Source organism: Choristoneura fumiferana, chromosome 9 (genome assembly GCF_025370935.1).
Source record: "Choristoneura fumiferana chromosome 9, NRCan_CFum_1, whole genome shotgun sequence".
Classification (NCBI taxonomy): domain Eukaryota; kingdom Metazoa; phylum Arthropoda; class Insecta; order Lepidoptera; family Tortricidae; genus Choristoneura; species Choristoneura fumiferana.
In genome coordinates this window covers 3,465,073-3,481,379 of record NC_133480.1, presented here as the reverse complement: position 1 = coordinate 3,481,379, position 16,307 = coordinate 3,465,073, and the positions used below count along the sequence as shown (strand labels likewise).

Sequence of the window (16,307 nt, the reverse complement as noted above, 5' to 3'; positions counted from 1 at the left end):
ACCTTGGCCGTTCCGAAATATCTGATGGCGACTGTATCAGGTATTAGTTCTGGTGACTGTACCTACGTCTGCCATAAAATTAACCGCCAGCTATTTCAAGGATCAAGTATTGACGGATAATTTATTACAGTTTCGTCAGCTTCTTTTAAATTTGACTAAAACGGAGATCAACAATGACGAGGTTTCCGATTTTCAGGCGCGGTCCGAAGGTGGGGTCACAGGGGACATGAGTCCCCCCCCCCCCCATCGTAAACGTCAAATTGAAAATTCTTATAAAAACAAAATAAAAAAAATAAAAAAACATTTTTTGCCCTTAGCCGCGATGTATTATTATTAGTGACCCCCTCCAAAATTCCAGGCTGCGACCGCGCCTGCCTATTTTACTGTCATAAAAACGCGCGCGCGCAAAGTGTCTTTCCCTATGGTGCAGGGCGTGCGTTGCCCTCGGGCGCAGTGGTGTTAAGGTAAACGTCCACTTGTCGGTATCGTACGCATCGGACGCATCGCACGCAGCGGATCGTAGTATTCTTTGTATAGAAACTCATATAAGTGCGTCCACCTGTCCGCATCGTAAGCATTGCACAGTTCTATACAAAGCAACAAATCCGATACGTCCGAAGCGTACGATGCGGATAAGTGAACGCCTACCTTTAGGAGCGCCGGCCGCGGCACTTTGAGCTCCTCCGACATTAGACAGTTGGATCGTTGTTACCTAAAGCTCTTCGTAAAACTGTAGCCTGGTGTTAGTGGCGCCCTGCCTCAGCCGCCGCAGCGTGGAATACTTGGTGTCTCCAGCGCGCGCTTGCTGCTCGTGCAAGCGGTCCAGCGTGGCTGCGCCGCGCTCAACCCGTAACACGGAGAACTCGCTGCGAAGGGACTCCAGCTGCTGTTGGAGGTGTTTCGATTTGGCTAGGTATTCCACTCTGGAATAAAAATAACGGGTATTTTATCGTAAGTTAAACCTTTATTGGCATAATTTAAATCTCATACCGCAGAGTATCGTTTGGTATAATTATCATATCGCCGAAACTCATGTCGCAATTGTCGCATAACCTTGTTTGTACGAAACTCTCATAATCTTATGAGTATTTCTCAAAAAGTTTTCCCGTCATGAAATTGACAAGAAATCTTTTTGTCAAGAAATTATTAACACTAAGGACAAGTTATGATTGGTTTTTTGGTGTCTTTTTGTATTTTTTATTTCAACTCCAAATTTGTTACTTTTACGGGTATCCCGTAAAACCATATCGAAAATACAAACTGAGACATGGATGCACAGAAAAACCAGAAAAAGAGACCAGCGCTGGGAATCGAACCCAGGTCCTCAGCAATCCGTGCTGCGTGCTATAACCCCTACACCACCGATAGACAGGAATCTTGACACGAATTTTTCCTATGCATACATATCTCAGGTTGCTTATTTCTACTACGCTACTACTATTATGTATTTTCGACTAAGGACAAGATCATAAAACATTAACTGCATAAAACATCAAAATATCTTGACCTCAGGGAAGAAACTTCGCGAAATCTCGTGAGGAAAAATCGTAATTTTGTAACAACATACATCGAAACTTTCTATTGGATCCAACAATAAAGATTAATCTGACTTTTTATCACGTTTACCACAAGGTTTTGTATATATTTAAACACAATATTACTTATTTTTTGTGTTGAAACAGCGTCAGGAAATATATATTTTTTTTTAATAAGGTTTGACAACTGGTTGGACAACTGTTTGAGAAATAGTCTTATACGTCCTAGCACCTTGATTTGTGTGAGTAGGGGTGTTCTGTGGGGTCGCAGTTCTAACCTGACCAAAGCTAGTTTGCTGGTACCAGATGGTTTATTTGCGAGATCATAGTTCTAACCTAACCCAAACTACTTTCCTGTTAGCAATTCATTTCTGTGTGGGGGTTTTCTTGGGAAAATAGTGCGATAGTTTTATTATGCAAAATTGCGAATCGAGTCTTAATAGTAGATTGTACAACAAGAGCACAAAACGAGTCATTTTACCCCAGGCATTCATATAGCCATCCGAGCCCGTACGACGAGGGTGGATAGACACGTCGAGGGGGAAATGGGTTTAATGCTCTAGTTTTACACTCTGCTTTTCACTTCGATTGCGAAGAAATTAAATAGCAACTGTGGAAACAATTGTTCACTTACTTGGTACCTTTTGTTTTTCGTGCAGTGCTAAATAATTATAAATATTTACTTTTCTTGATTACTTTCGATTTATTTTATTGTTTTTTTTTAGTTTTATACAAAATATAAAAAAAAAATTGTATTTAGAAACTTTTTTGTTTGTGGCTGTATGCTGTTTGCTGTGGCCTGGTTGCCTTGGTCTTAGACGAAGATTTTACTTTATGCACTAGAGCATAAAAAGTCATTTTATATCGCCTAGATCCAGCATAAACAGGAACTTTAAGAGCATGAGAAGTGAAAAATAGTTTTTATGCCAAGTACATTTTATGCGAAGTAATTTCTTATAACAAAAATTACGCTATACGTGTTATGCTTAGTGAGTTTCGAGTAAACAAGATAGCATACTAGATGAGGGTCACTATATTCTATACTCTGTTTCTACGGCAGGCAAAAAAACGTACTATGGTCAACCTTTCGCATGTATCTCTCAATGTCATTCTAAAACATGATACAACAAGTTTTATTGTCTTGAGGGACCACAAACACTCCGTACTTTGAATATTTAAACTAAGAGCACATGATAATAAAGTGCATCGGACAAAATATAATAAACTTCTTCAATGTTCGTTTTTTCGCCTGCATAATTCTACACAATGGTAATCCCACTGCATGATGCCAAGGTTACGTGACACTCTTGCCATAATGAGGGCTATTGCGTATGAATTCGCCGTGAGAGGCGCTAGTGTAGCGAGAGGTCTCCGAAATGTCAAATCTCATAGTTTTTCGGTGACCTACTAGTATATTTACAATTAGAATAATGTTGTGAATATTTTGCAATACCTGAAATTAATTATGGCAAAAATGCGTTACGGGGCAATTAATGTCTGTGTTTTGAGACAGTTTTGTCTTTCGGAAACCTTTGTCCTCCCTTTTTTCCGAACGAAACGGGAACTATGCAACACTGTGGCATGCTCGATATTTTTATGGTACGGTTTTAAGGTATTAAATATGATTTAAATGTAAATTTTGTTTTCACGCCCGTAATAACAAACTAACCACTATACTCCGGGCAGGACCTTTGTCTACAGTGGCGCCAACTGGTGAGCGCGAAAACGGTAGCCCTCATTACACAACGCGGCGTACAATCAATTCTGAACCGTATTTGACTAGAACTAGAATAGTACTGACCGCTCTTTCTCTATCTCCAGCGACAGCCGATGAATGTGGGGGTCGGGCTCGTCGGGCACCAGCTCGTAGGAGTTAAGCTCGGGCTCCGCCGGCGCCCCGTTGGGGGCCACCTCGCTGCCTAACTCGGCTGGCAGCGAGCACGTTGACGGGAACAGGCTTGATGGAACTGTGTTCGATGACTGAAAAAAAAAAGGTTTTGGTACGACGTTTTTCTGGCTAACTGTACAGACAGCGGGAAGTGACTTTATTTTATACTATGTGAAGATAAGAGGAGCATTCTGACGACCGCATAGCTTAGTCAAAGCTTGAGGTCCCGGGTTCGATTGGGGCACATTTGTATGGAAAATACTGTTTGTTCTCGAGTCTTGGGTGTTTAATTTGTATTTAAATATGTATCTATCTACTTAAGTATGTTATAGCCTAGTATCCATAACACAAGGTTTGCTTACTTCGGGCCTAGGTCAATGGGTGTTAAGCGTCCCATTTTTTTTTATTAGTTGGGGACTGACAAAGAGCGAGTTTGATTAGTTCTAGATACATCATCATCATCATCCCAGCCTATATACGTCCCACTGCTGGACACAACCCTCCTTTCAGAATGAGAGGGCTTGGGCCGTAGTTCCCACGCGGGCCCAGTGCGGATTGGGAACTTCACATAAACAATTGAATTGTTTTCCTTCACCGTAAAGCTCGTGGTAAATTTTAAATGTAATTTCGTACATGAACTACGAAAAACTCAAGAGGTGCGAGCCGGGGTTTGAACCCACGATCCTCTGCTTGAGAGGCTATAGGTCAAACCACTCGGCCACCACGGCTTTTACATACACACATCAAAAAAGTCTCGGGATACTCAATATTTTTGGCGTGTAGAAGTAGAAGACTTACAGCGGGCGGGGGTAGCGAGCCAGTCCCAGTTCGGCTCAGAAAGTTCAACAGCTTCTCCTTAGCAGCCTTCTCGGCGACCCGAGCCGACATCAGCTCGACTTTGAGCCGGTCGGCTTCGGCCGCTCGCTTCTCCGACTCTTCCACCAGCCGGGCCGTGAGGAACTCCGCTTCGCGCGTCTTGCGTTCTAAGTGCACCTGGGGATTTTGAAATTTTAAATCATCATCAGCATCTCGGCCTTAAGTTCCACTGCAGACCACTGGCCCTCTTAGAATGATATATAGGGGAGGGTAATTTTTTAATGGAAGGTTTATTTGACCTTGAACACAAAAAGATTGCGGAACACAGCGTTAGCAAGTATTTATTCACCAATGGCGAAGCTTCCTCCGTCATGCGACCTTTCTTCGCCAACTGAGGGATGTATTACCTTTTCCTCCTCGGTGCGTATAGCAGACAGCCGCAGCCTGGCGTTGTCCCGTTCTGCATCGGCGGCCTTCTGCGCCAATAGCGAAGCTTCTTCCTCCGCCACTCGACCTTTCTCCGCCAAAAGTTCGGCCGTTTCTTCGGAACGGCGCTGTGGCAAAAAAATATGTTGAAAATAAATTACAATGTTGAAACTAGTTCTTCCTAATCTTAACTAGGTACTCATAACTCACACAAGTGTGGTAATCGCTACTAGTGTGGTGGTGGTCAGAAGTGGAGTGATCGCCACAAGTGTAGTGGTCGTTATTGTGTGATGGTCACCATAAGTGTGGTGGTCGCCACTAATGAAGTGGCTGTCAGTATTATGGAGGTTGCTATTAGTATGATGGTCGCCACAAGTGTGGTTGTCACTATGAAGCACAGATTAAACTTGCAAGAAAAATCGACAAGTTGCGGTACACTGCGAGGATGTAAAGCAAACGAGTTTCAAGTAATCAATTAAGTGCCGTAATGCACTACATTACAACTTTCACGATTTTTCTTGTTCTAAACTTGGCTTTAGTGTGGTGATCGCCACAAGTGTGGTGGTCGCTATCAGTGTGGTTGCCGCAAGTGTGATCGCTGCCAGTGCGGCGACTCACCAGCGCCTCGTTGGCGAGCCGGATCTCTTCCTGGTACTGCAGCAGGCGCTGTTCCATGGCAGCGCGCTCCCGCTCAGCAGCTTCCCGCAACTGCTTTTCTCGTGCCAGCTTATTTCGCTCGATCTGACGACGCTGTAAAACATCAATTATATTCGTGTTTGTGGGTGTGTTCCCACTGGTTCCATTTACACGACAGTACTATAATAGAGTTTTATAATGGTACTGTCAATGGAACTAGTGGGAACTCACCTGTTTGTGGACCTTTAATTGTCAAATAAAAGTACGGGAGTAGAAAATGAATTTTAAGAATGTTGAAATAATATCCAACATAACAACATAGCTGGTAACCCTCGTTTAGGTCAAAGTACTGCGTCTGTTAAAAAAGTAAGGAATCAGGAGGCTATTCCAAAACCGGACACGTCACGGACAAAATATTTTACTGACCTGTTTTTCTTCCTTAGCTTGCGCTTTCATCTGCTGCACCTCCATAGTGTCCGGTTTGCGCCGACGCATGTAAAGGTCATGGTTGCCGATGCACAAGTCCAGTATCTGCAATATCCACGGAACATTATAGCACTTTATAATGTTTTAAGTGGTTTAAATAAAGTTATCATCTTTAATTTAATTATCAGTTAATTAATAGACACTATCTTAATCCTTCTAATATTTAACGCAATACTTTAAAAAAACCGGCCAAGAGCGTGTCGGACACGCCCGAAATAGGGTTCCGTAGCCATTATGAAAAAATTAAGTGATATTTTTCTAAGGATTTAGTATTTTTTAGGCTGCTATTTACTCTTAAACTACCTACTAATAATTCTCAAGCAAACTTAACAGTTATAGTTTTCCTTGAAAGTTTTGATATACTTACTACCATCCTGAATTTTCTCAAATTTTTCCACACAAAGGTTTAGATTTGAGAAAGGGGGGATTTGAAAAAAAAACATCCTCACTTTACGTCTATGGGAGGTACCCTAAAAAAATTTTTTTTTAGTTTTTTATTGTACCATTTTGTCGGCATAGTTTACATATATATCCGTGCAAAATTACAGCTTTCTAGCATAGATAGTCCCTGAGCAAAGGCGCGGACCGACGGACAGACAGACATGGCGAAACTATAAGGGTTCCGTTTTTGCCATTTTGGCTCCGGAACCCTAAAAAAGTTGAAATACCCAGGACATTGCATTGGATTTCAAAGTTCAATATTTCAAAGAGCATGTCGGACCATCAGTGGGGGGTTCTGTAGTTCCCAATCTTGCCTTAACTCAAATTGACTTAGAAATATATTTTTTCAAAAACTTTCCTAGAAATATAATTTTCCTAGAAAGTTTTTATTTATTTATTTATTTAAGGAGAACGAACTGCTAAAAAAAAAACAATATATGTAGTAGCAACACAGAGCCAATTACAGGATCCCACAGATAGCTATAGTTAACATCTTTAAGCTTAACTTAAACGAGGTGACGCGCACCATATCAGACGTCACACCATGCCAAACAAAACACCACAGAACTTCAAACACACAACAGAGCTTTATTAAGCTTAACTTCCCTGATATTTTCATATTTTAAGCGTGCGGTTCAAAAGCTAGAGGGGGGGGGGGGCACATTTTTTTGAACTTTCGAAGTGAATATCTCCCAAAAATATCCACTTTATCAAAAAAATGTTTTTGCAAACCCCTATTCATTTTCAAATACCTATCCAACGATACCCCGCCACATAGGGTAGAAGTGAAAATAAAATCATCCCCACTATACCTAACCACTTTGTTGGCGTGACCGATATGTATATTAATGCTAAATTACAGCTTTCTGGTACTAATGGTTTCTGAGCTTAGCCGCGGACAGACATGGTGAAACAATAAGGGTTCCTAGTAAACTGCGGAACCCTAATTACGGCTGAACCAATTTTGATGAAATGCGTTGATTGAGAACCTCATCCGTTTTTTTCGTCGGTTAAAAAACTGCACCGAAATCGGTCCATCCGTTTGAGAGCTACGATGCCATAGTCAGACATTGGCGTCAAGCTTATAGCACCCCTCTTTTTGTGACGGGGGTTAAGGGGGTTGCTCTTCCATACAAACCTACGGACACCCCGCATAGCTTCCACGGACATGTTTTCTTAGAGGATTTTTTGAGAATAGTAAATTATGGATATGCTCTTCAAGCAAAATCCAAAAAAAAGTAACTTTATTGCATCAAAAGTGCAGCGTGATGCAGTAAATTTTGATGCATTTTACCATTGTATGAGTACAACTGACAGTGTTCGCAGCGAGCATGTAGTGACATCTTATATGGGTGCGTGAGTCAATGTCACAAAATCAAACTATTGTAAATAGGTATCGACTATTTCGTGTGGTCACGTGACCATCACCTTTGGCTCAGATAATACGACAACTAAATGAAGAAAGCATGAGATCACTGAGAGATCAAGTTCAAGTTTCTGAGTCTAGTATTTACTTTTTTTGTTTTATAATCTGTTATTTTCGGAAGTTGAAACGCCTAAACTATTATTTCTGATTAATGCAAGGACGCAAACTGTAAGTAAGACGAAAAATAGGTAAGTTACTTTTAAAATTGTCATTTAAAAATAATAATTATTTAAGTAACAGACCCAGTCCTCGGCAAAAATTATAACATTGCATACTTTACATACATTATAATGCGGTGCTTCGATCTAGGACAAGTGGTTTAAATTCAACTTACAAATTCTGAACAGATATTAGTTATTTACTCTTACGTAGACAGTAGCGCCACTAATTTATATAAAGCATATTTATTCTCACAATAAAAGGTGCTAGGTGTAATCACTAAACTCATTAGTTAAAAAATAAGGTCTACATTCAACATACATTGCATGTGTATGTATGAATATCAAGTTTTACAGTGAGGCTCAAATAAATTCCTACATATCACGGCATTTTTACGGCCGCTAAATCTAGGCTCGGTGAATAAAAAGGTTTTCACAATCGAAGTAGTTTTCGTACCTTTTTTATTATTATTACTGGCTAGATAAGTACAATTTAAACGTCATTATAATACATTTTTGTCACAACGTCAAGTCAATGAGATTGATATTCAAAAGCAATTATGTTTGAATAATTATGGTTTGAACACAAATCAAGAAGTCAAAAAGTTGGCGGACGAGAGGAAATTAGCAAGAGTGCAACTCTTAAACTATTTATGTATTGGATATTGGATACACGGGTATGTTTATTTTATCATTTTTGTCAGAAACATTAATATTTGTTACAAGAACACCAGAGGCAGGGCTGTAAAAATTTCATTCCTACTGGGTGGCCAAAGTATGGCTTATCGTGTGTACCAAACTTGTGGTCTGCAGCAACCTACTACGAAAACATACCAAATTTCCCTAACTCTTAGTAGCGTCGTGAACATTTTCACTCCATAGAAGTAAGTCGCTTCCCACCGTCTGTCTGCATATGTACGAGTATGTACTGTATGTACTCTATTATGAAGTGATTCAAGATTTTTTATTTATAAGTGTGAGAAACGGCAGGGGTTATGGTTTTGGAGCGTATGTATGGTCATTTCTTTCGCACGCTATGCAACAAGGCCTTGATGCATCTTAACAAGTAAGACAACAAACAACAACAAGACAAGAAAATAAGTCTTTGTTAGGAGTGACACAGGTTGTTAATTTTATGCGTATGTGAGTCTGTCTGTGTATCTTTCCGTCGGCCCATCCGTCCGTCCGTCTGTCGATCCGTCCATCTGTCTGTCCGTCTGTCTGTCCGTCTGTGTTTCGAAGTGAACACTACATCATTAGTCCAGTGATGACATATGGATCCGAGACGTGGTGCTTTACTTTAGGCCTTATAAATAGGCTCAGAGTTGCTCAGCGAGCTATGGAGAGAGCTATGCTTGGGGTTTCTCTACGGGACCGAATCAGAAATGAGGAGATACGTAGAAGAACAAGGGTCACCGACATAGCCAAGCGAATCAGCTCGTTGAAGTGGCAATGGGCGGGCCATATAGCACGGAGAGCGGATGGCCGTTGGGGCCGAAAAGTTCTCGAGTGGAGGCCGCGGATCGGCAAGCGCAGCGTAGGACGTCCACCAACAAGATGGACGGATGACCTGGTTAAAGCCGCAGGTTCACGGTGGATGCAGGCCGCTGCCAGCCGAAGCAACTGGGGGGAGGCCTATGTCCAACAGTGGACGTCCTACGACTGAGATGATGATGATGATGATGATGATGGTGAATAAAGTTGTACCAACTGTACTTTAGTCGAAAATTTTACTACGACCTTTAAAATTTATAAGTATTTTATTGATAATTAGAAGCAGAGTCTTGGGAAATAGCTCATGTTAGGAAATAGAGAGATTAGAAGAGGTATCGTTAGATTTGTCTCTGTTAGGCACTCCTAACACAGGTGTCACTACACAGGTTGTTAATTTTATGCGTATGTGAGTCTGCAGTCCTGGATTTATAAATAGGCCGTATAGGCCGCGGCCTAGGGGCGGCAGATTTGAAAAAAATATTATTTAGAAAGTTACATAGGGCGGCGGATATAAAGTGGCCTACACTCATAAAAAAACATAAATCCGCCACTGTGAGTCTGTCAGTGTACCTTTCCGTCGCCTCATTCGTCCGTCCGTCTGTTGATCTGTCCATCTGTCTGTCCGTCTGTCTGTCTGGCTGTCTGTGTTTCGAAGTGAACACTACATTATTGTTCTATTTTTTTAATGATTGCTTACCAACGCACACACCAAACCTTTTATCCTAAAAAGCTGAAATTAAGATAAGGAAAATATGGGATTTATTATGTACCTACATAAAATTCTACTGGTTCGTAACTATTATTTAGTTTTTAGGGTTCCGTACCTAAAAAGTGCCAACGGAACCCTATTGCTGAGACTCCGCTGTCTTTCTGTCTGTCTGTCCGTCCGTCTGTCACAGGGCTCTATCTCTTGAGTCGTAATAGTTAGACACTTTAAATTTTTACAGGTTATGTATTACTGTGGCCGCTATAACAACAAATACTCAAACCAGAATAAAATAAATATTTAAGGGCGGCTCCCATACAACAAACGTGATTGTTTAGCCGTTTTTTGCATGATGTTAGTAACGGCAACAGGTAGACGCTTGAAATATTCACAGAATATTTAGCTGTATAATTACTTTAAAAATAAATAAATAAATTAAAATAAAACAAATATTTAAGGAGGACGTCCATACAACAAACTTGTTTTTCTGGCCGTTTTTTTTTGCTTATGTCTAATGTTGTATAGATAATGGTACGGAACACATCGTGCGCGAATCCGACTCGCACTTGGCCAGTTTATTTTTAATACCCAAGGTAGGTAGCATGGAATTCAATGTTATATATTTAATTTTACAACTCTATCTCCATATCACTAATCTCTGTAAATTGACATGCAGGCAGAAAGGAATAGCAAAAATCTAAATTCAATATCAGGATATTTTTGAAAAATGATAAGTATTGTTCACAAACCGATCTTAATGACGATGATACGCTGTCCGTCCGTCTATTTCTATAGGATTACTTAAAACTGAAGCAAACTGAAGTGGCAGTGGGCCGGCCATATCAGCCGAAGAACCGATAACTGCTAGGGTAAACGAGTAAAAGCCTAGCGTGGCGTGGGACGCCCTCAGACTAGGTGGAGTGATGATCTTCACTGGGTAGCTGACAGTAACTGGATGAGAGTGGCTGAGGATCGTGCTCAGTGGCGTGCAATTGGAGACGCCTATGTCCAGTAGTGGGCTAAGATAGGCCGATAATGATGATGATGATGACTTAAAATAAGACAATAATCCCACTCATATTATAAATGCGAAAGTTTGTTAGTCTGTTTGTTTATTTCTTTATTACCTTTTCACGTCTAAATCGTTGAACCGATTAGATGAAATTTGGGATACAGATAGTTTGAGTCCCGTAGAAAAACATAGGGTAGTTTTTTTAATCACATAATTCCCGCGGAATAGCTATAAACGAATTCTACGCGGACAGAGTTGCGTGCAACAGTATGTACATTAGGGAATTTACCTACTGATAGTCTGATTTACGTCCTTATGCTGTAACTAAAAGGCATCGGTCACTTTATTCGTACACCTAGGTATCTTATTGTCTGTCTGCTAATACTATTTCTGTATTTATTAATGCACAATTCCTTTCAGATTCAATGCTAACTAACTGCATATAACTTTGCCTGGAATCATTATATTGCGAAAGTAGCCATGGTGCTGTCATGCAATATTCAAGGTGAAGAAAAGAAGAAACGTTTAATGTTGATATGCAAGAAATTTAGGAATATCCGACTGATTTATTTATTAACGCTGTGTTACAAAGTTTGTTCTAAATAAATATGAAAATAAAGTCTTCGTAGGCATCTTTCTTTTAGCGTTCCGTGGTTGGAAATTTTAGTGGAGATTCTAAAAACAAGAATACCAACAGGTATGTAGTTTTTATTTGTTGAATGAAACTACAGTAATTTCAGATGATGAGATAATAGGGGTACATATATATAAAGTACTATAAAACCGTACAACTTTGACTTTGAGATAACTTTGCCCAAGTTGTCATTTTTTAAAATATCTGAAATAAAACAAAATTGACTGATTTGTGACACTTTGTGACATGCACATTTCTAAATAATTTTTGTACATTTTTTCCCTTTTGTCACGAATAAATTTTTCTTTTCCCTTGATATTAGAATATTTCTTTATTCCTGACGGGAGTTACTTCTCCTTTTTAGGGTTCACCCAAAGGGTGCCAACGGGACCCTATTGCTGAGACTCTGCTGTCTGTCTGTCTGTCTGTCTGTCTATCTGTCCATCCGTCTGTCACAGGGCTTTATCTCTTGAGCTGTAATAGCTACCCGTGTGATGTCGGGTTAGAATTAGACCTCTCCATTTCTTCCGTGGATGTCGTAAGAGGCGACTGAGGACCGTAGGCCACAGGCTAGCAACCTGTCACTATTGTACCGTTTTTGTCAAACTTAAAACCTAAAATTGCTAAAAGTGGCTCCGAAGCTGTAACGTTTCGTGTGCTTTGCCTACCCCATTTAGGCATACATGTTTGTGTGTGCTAGACACTTGAAATGTTGACAGATTATGTAGGTATTACTGTGACCTCCATAACAACAAATACTAATAATAAAAGTAAGTATTAAAATAAATGGAGTTGTCATACAAGAAACGTGTTTTTTTTCCAGCAGTTTTTGGTTACTAGGCGTTGCTAAAACTTAGTAGTGAACTGTTTTAAAAACATTGTACGTACGGAACCAAAAAGCAAAAGGCAAAATAAATATCAACGGCAAAATTGGACGGTTTTATGGTACTAAAAAAATAGTCTTCTATTTATAACAGAAAACGAACGACCAATAATTGAAGGATTTTAATTTGTGTTTATGTATGTAGGTAAATTATTTAATGGTGTTACATGACTGTCATGCAGCTCGTGAATTTGCTGCTCTGTATGTATGTGTGTTCTGGTGTTCTAAGTGACGATTAAATATTCACAGAACAAAAACAACCAAAATATCTAAATGTATATTAATGTTCATTTGTTAGGCCTTTACCATATGTAATTTGATTTTTTATGAAAGTGTAGTAGTGTAGCGTCCAGATAAGCCATTACCCCGCTAGCCGCAGTTGGTTCCACGTGTTGGCAATACTATAAACATCTGCACACCGGCGCGTGGAACTGCGCGGCGTATTTGAGTTCATTTGAATTGCCCAGAAGGCCAGTCGAGAAGCGGAGCGACATTCCTTCCGGCGACGCGGTCCCGAACAGAACTCTATCCATTGCGCGAAACTCATTTCCTTCCTTTTCCCTAGTTTAATATTCCATTGTAAATACCTACTTTCCTTTTTGATAATCTTTATTATACGTTCGTGTGCCTCTAAATCTCTTTTCATTAATTCATCGAAGCCTCAGGAGGCGCACCTACACTGGTGACCCCGTATTGGACAAGAAACGCAAAATTCAAGCAAAATTCAAGTAAGAATATAAAACCTACATAATATTGAAATGTCAAAGGGAAACAGCGCAAGTGACAGCGATGGCGCCGTTTTCAAAGTTGGTGTACGAGCACCGCCGTTTTGGCCGCAAGAGCCTGCGCTTTGGTTTTCGCAGATGGAAGCGCAATTTTCTTTGTCGGGAATAACGGCTGATTCTACAAAATTCAATTACGTAATTAGCCAGTTGGAACATCAATACGCGGTAGAAGTCAAAGACATTATAAATTCTCCGCCGGCCGAAAACCGATACGTCAAATTGAAAACCGAGCTTATTTCAAGATTGTCATTGTCGCAGGAAAAGAAATCGCTGCAATTATTACAAGGTGAGCAAATGGGCGATAGGAAACCATCGCAATTTTTACGCCAGCTGCGCATTTTGGCTGGAACTTCAGTGACTGATGATTTTTTGCGCACCGTATGGTCAAGCCGGTTACCGAAAAATTTACAGGTCGTAATCGCATCGCAGCCAAATTCAACGCTAGATGAACTCGCGGATTTAGCTGACAAAGTGCACGATCTTGTACCACAAGAACCGCAAATATTTTCCGTAAAAAATGACAGTGACAGCAAAAATTTTTCAAATTCAAATTTCGTGGCAATGGCAAAGCAAATGGCAGAACTAACATCGGAAATTGCTTCGCTCAAAGCACAGTTCAGTAGTAGACAACCGCACTCAAGATCGCGCTCGCGTTTTAATTCCCGCAACAAAACTCCAGTCGGACGTCAAGCGCGGTCACGGTCTGCGTCGAAACCAAGAGACCCGTCCATCTGCTGGTACCATTACAGGTTCGGAGACAACTCTACTCGCTGTACCAGGCCTTGCAGTTACCCTGGGTCGGAAAACTTCAACGGCAGCCGGAAGTAGCGGCTAACGACTGCCATACCAAACCGGGCCGCCTCTTCGTAATGGACCGTTCCTCGAAAGTTCTCTTCCTAGTAGACACCGGGTCGGATTTGTGTGTATACCCGCGCACGTCACTCAGTGGAAACCGACCTAAGAGCAGCTACGAGTTAACAGCGGCGAACGGCTCAGTTATATCTACCTACGGTTCGGTGCAACTGAAACTTGACTTGGGTTTGCGGCGAGCATTTAATTGGAGATTCGTTGTGGCAGACGTTGCTAAACCCATCATTGGTGTTGATTTTTTGTCCTTCTTTAATATTATGATTGATTGCAGAAAACAACGCATTATAGATGGCCACACTACTCTTTCCGCTGCAGTACCAACCAAGGTACATCCGAAGACATCTCGTCAGTGAAGGTGATGTCAGGGGAATCTAAGTACCACGAGATCCTACGTCAGTATCCCGACATCACCCGACCTTCAGGTACACCAAGGTACCCAAGCATAATACGGTGCATCATATACGCACACTCCCTGGCCCGCCGATTGCAAGTAAGCCCCGACGCCTTCCTCCGGATCGCCTGAAGATCGCACAAAAAGGAGTTCGAGGATATGCTGCAGAACGGTACAGCTTGTCAGTCTGAGAGTCCATGGTCTTCTCCGCTTCATCTAGTACCCAAGAAAGATGACGGCTGGCGACCATGCGGCGATTACCGTGCCCTTAATGCGCGTACGATTCCAGACAAGTACCCGATCCGACATATTCAAGACTTTACGCAGCAACTCGCCGGGAGTACAATATTTTCCAAGGTTGATCTTGTCAAAGCCTACAACCAGATCCCAGTTTATCCGGATGACATCAAAGAAGACAGCCATTATCACACCTTTTGGCCTGTTTCAGTTTCCATACATGACGTTTGGTCTCCGGAACGCAGCTCAAACGTTTCAACGTTTCATGGACGAAGCGCTGCGAGGTCTGGATTTCTGCTATGGATACTTGGACGATATTCTGATCTTCTCTCGAAACGCAGAAGAGCATCACCAACATCTCCATCAACTATTTCGTCGACTGTCAGAGTATGGTATCCTCATCAACACTGCAAAATGTGAGTTTGGTGTAACGAACATCACCTTTCTTGGCCATGAAGTGTCCGCAGAGGGGATCCGTCCGCTGCAGTCTAAGGTACAAGCAATCCAAGACTACCCTGTACCCAAGAATGTCAAGGAACTCAGACGATTCCTGGGCATGTTCAACTTACAGAAGGTTCGTACCAGGTGCATCAGCTTTGCAAGCGCCTTGAACGTCGTACTGTCCGGTCCGAAGAAGAAGCCAACGCAAGAGATCGAGATGACAGAAGACATGATGCATGCATTCGAGTCATGTAAGCAAGCTCTCTCTCAAGCCACTCTTCTCGCTCATCGCTGACAGACGTCGAGCTCGCTATCCACACTGACGCCTCAGACGTTTCCATCGGCGCAGTCTTACAGCAGCGCGCAGCACCGGAAGCCTGGGAACCACTAGCATTCTTTTCAAGACCACTGAATCCTGCTCAAAAGAAGTATAGTCCGTATGACAGAGAACTGCTGGCTATATACGACGCTATCAGACATTTTCGTCACATGGTCGAGGCCAGACCCTTCATCATCTATACGGATCATAAACCTTTGACGTTTGCATTCACCACCGCTAGAGACAAATGCTCACCGAGACAGTTCCGATACTTAGACTTCATCTCACAGTTTAGTACGGACATACGGTACGTAGCGGGAAAAGATAACGTTGTTGCAGACGCACTCTCAAGAGTTGAAGAAATAAATGGGTCAAACAACTACGAAAGCCTTGCACGCGCTCAAGATAAAGATCCTGAACTGCAAGCGCTTCTTCAAGTTGACTCATAATCATCATCATCATCGTCTCATTGAATCTCAAAAAATCAAATCTTTTGAAAATAATTTCGAAAATTTATTGGACAGATCTCCACCGGTAATTCAGACCTTACCTACTCAAGCCTTTCGTCGTGCAGCTTTTCAACTCATTGCACGGTTTGAGCCATCCAGGTGCAAACGCAGACTGTCAAATGGTGTGACGCAACGATTCGTCTGGCCCGACATACGCAGAGATTGTCGTCGTTGGGCGAGAGAATGCACAGATTGCCAGAAAAACAAAATTTCA

At 41.5% G+C, this 16,307-nt stretch overlaps 2 protein-coding genes across 2 annotated transcripts in view; both read right to left on the bottom strand.

Annotated features, from left to right (window-relative positions):
* The window catches only part of LOC141430984 (RRP12-like protein), a 62,433-nt gene that overhangs the window by 45,063 nt on the left and 1,063 nt on the right, over positions 1 to 16,307 (bottom strand). The window lies entirely within an intron of this gene.
* LOC141431372 (merlin-like) lies at positions 9 to 6,464 on the bottom strand. The gene is made up of 7 exons (XM_074092543.1): positions 6,456 to 6,464; positions 5,728 to 5,832; positions 5,284 to 5,415; positions 4,647 to 4,793; positions 4,222 to 4,416; positions 3,337 to 3,515; positions 9 to 923 (listed from the first exon to the last, which is right to left on the bottom strand). Exons 1-7 carry the CDS (start codon positions 6,462 to 6,464, stop codon positions 713 to 715), a joined length of 978 nt encoding a protein of 325 aa, XP_073948644.1. The 3' UTR covers positions 9 to 712.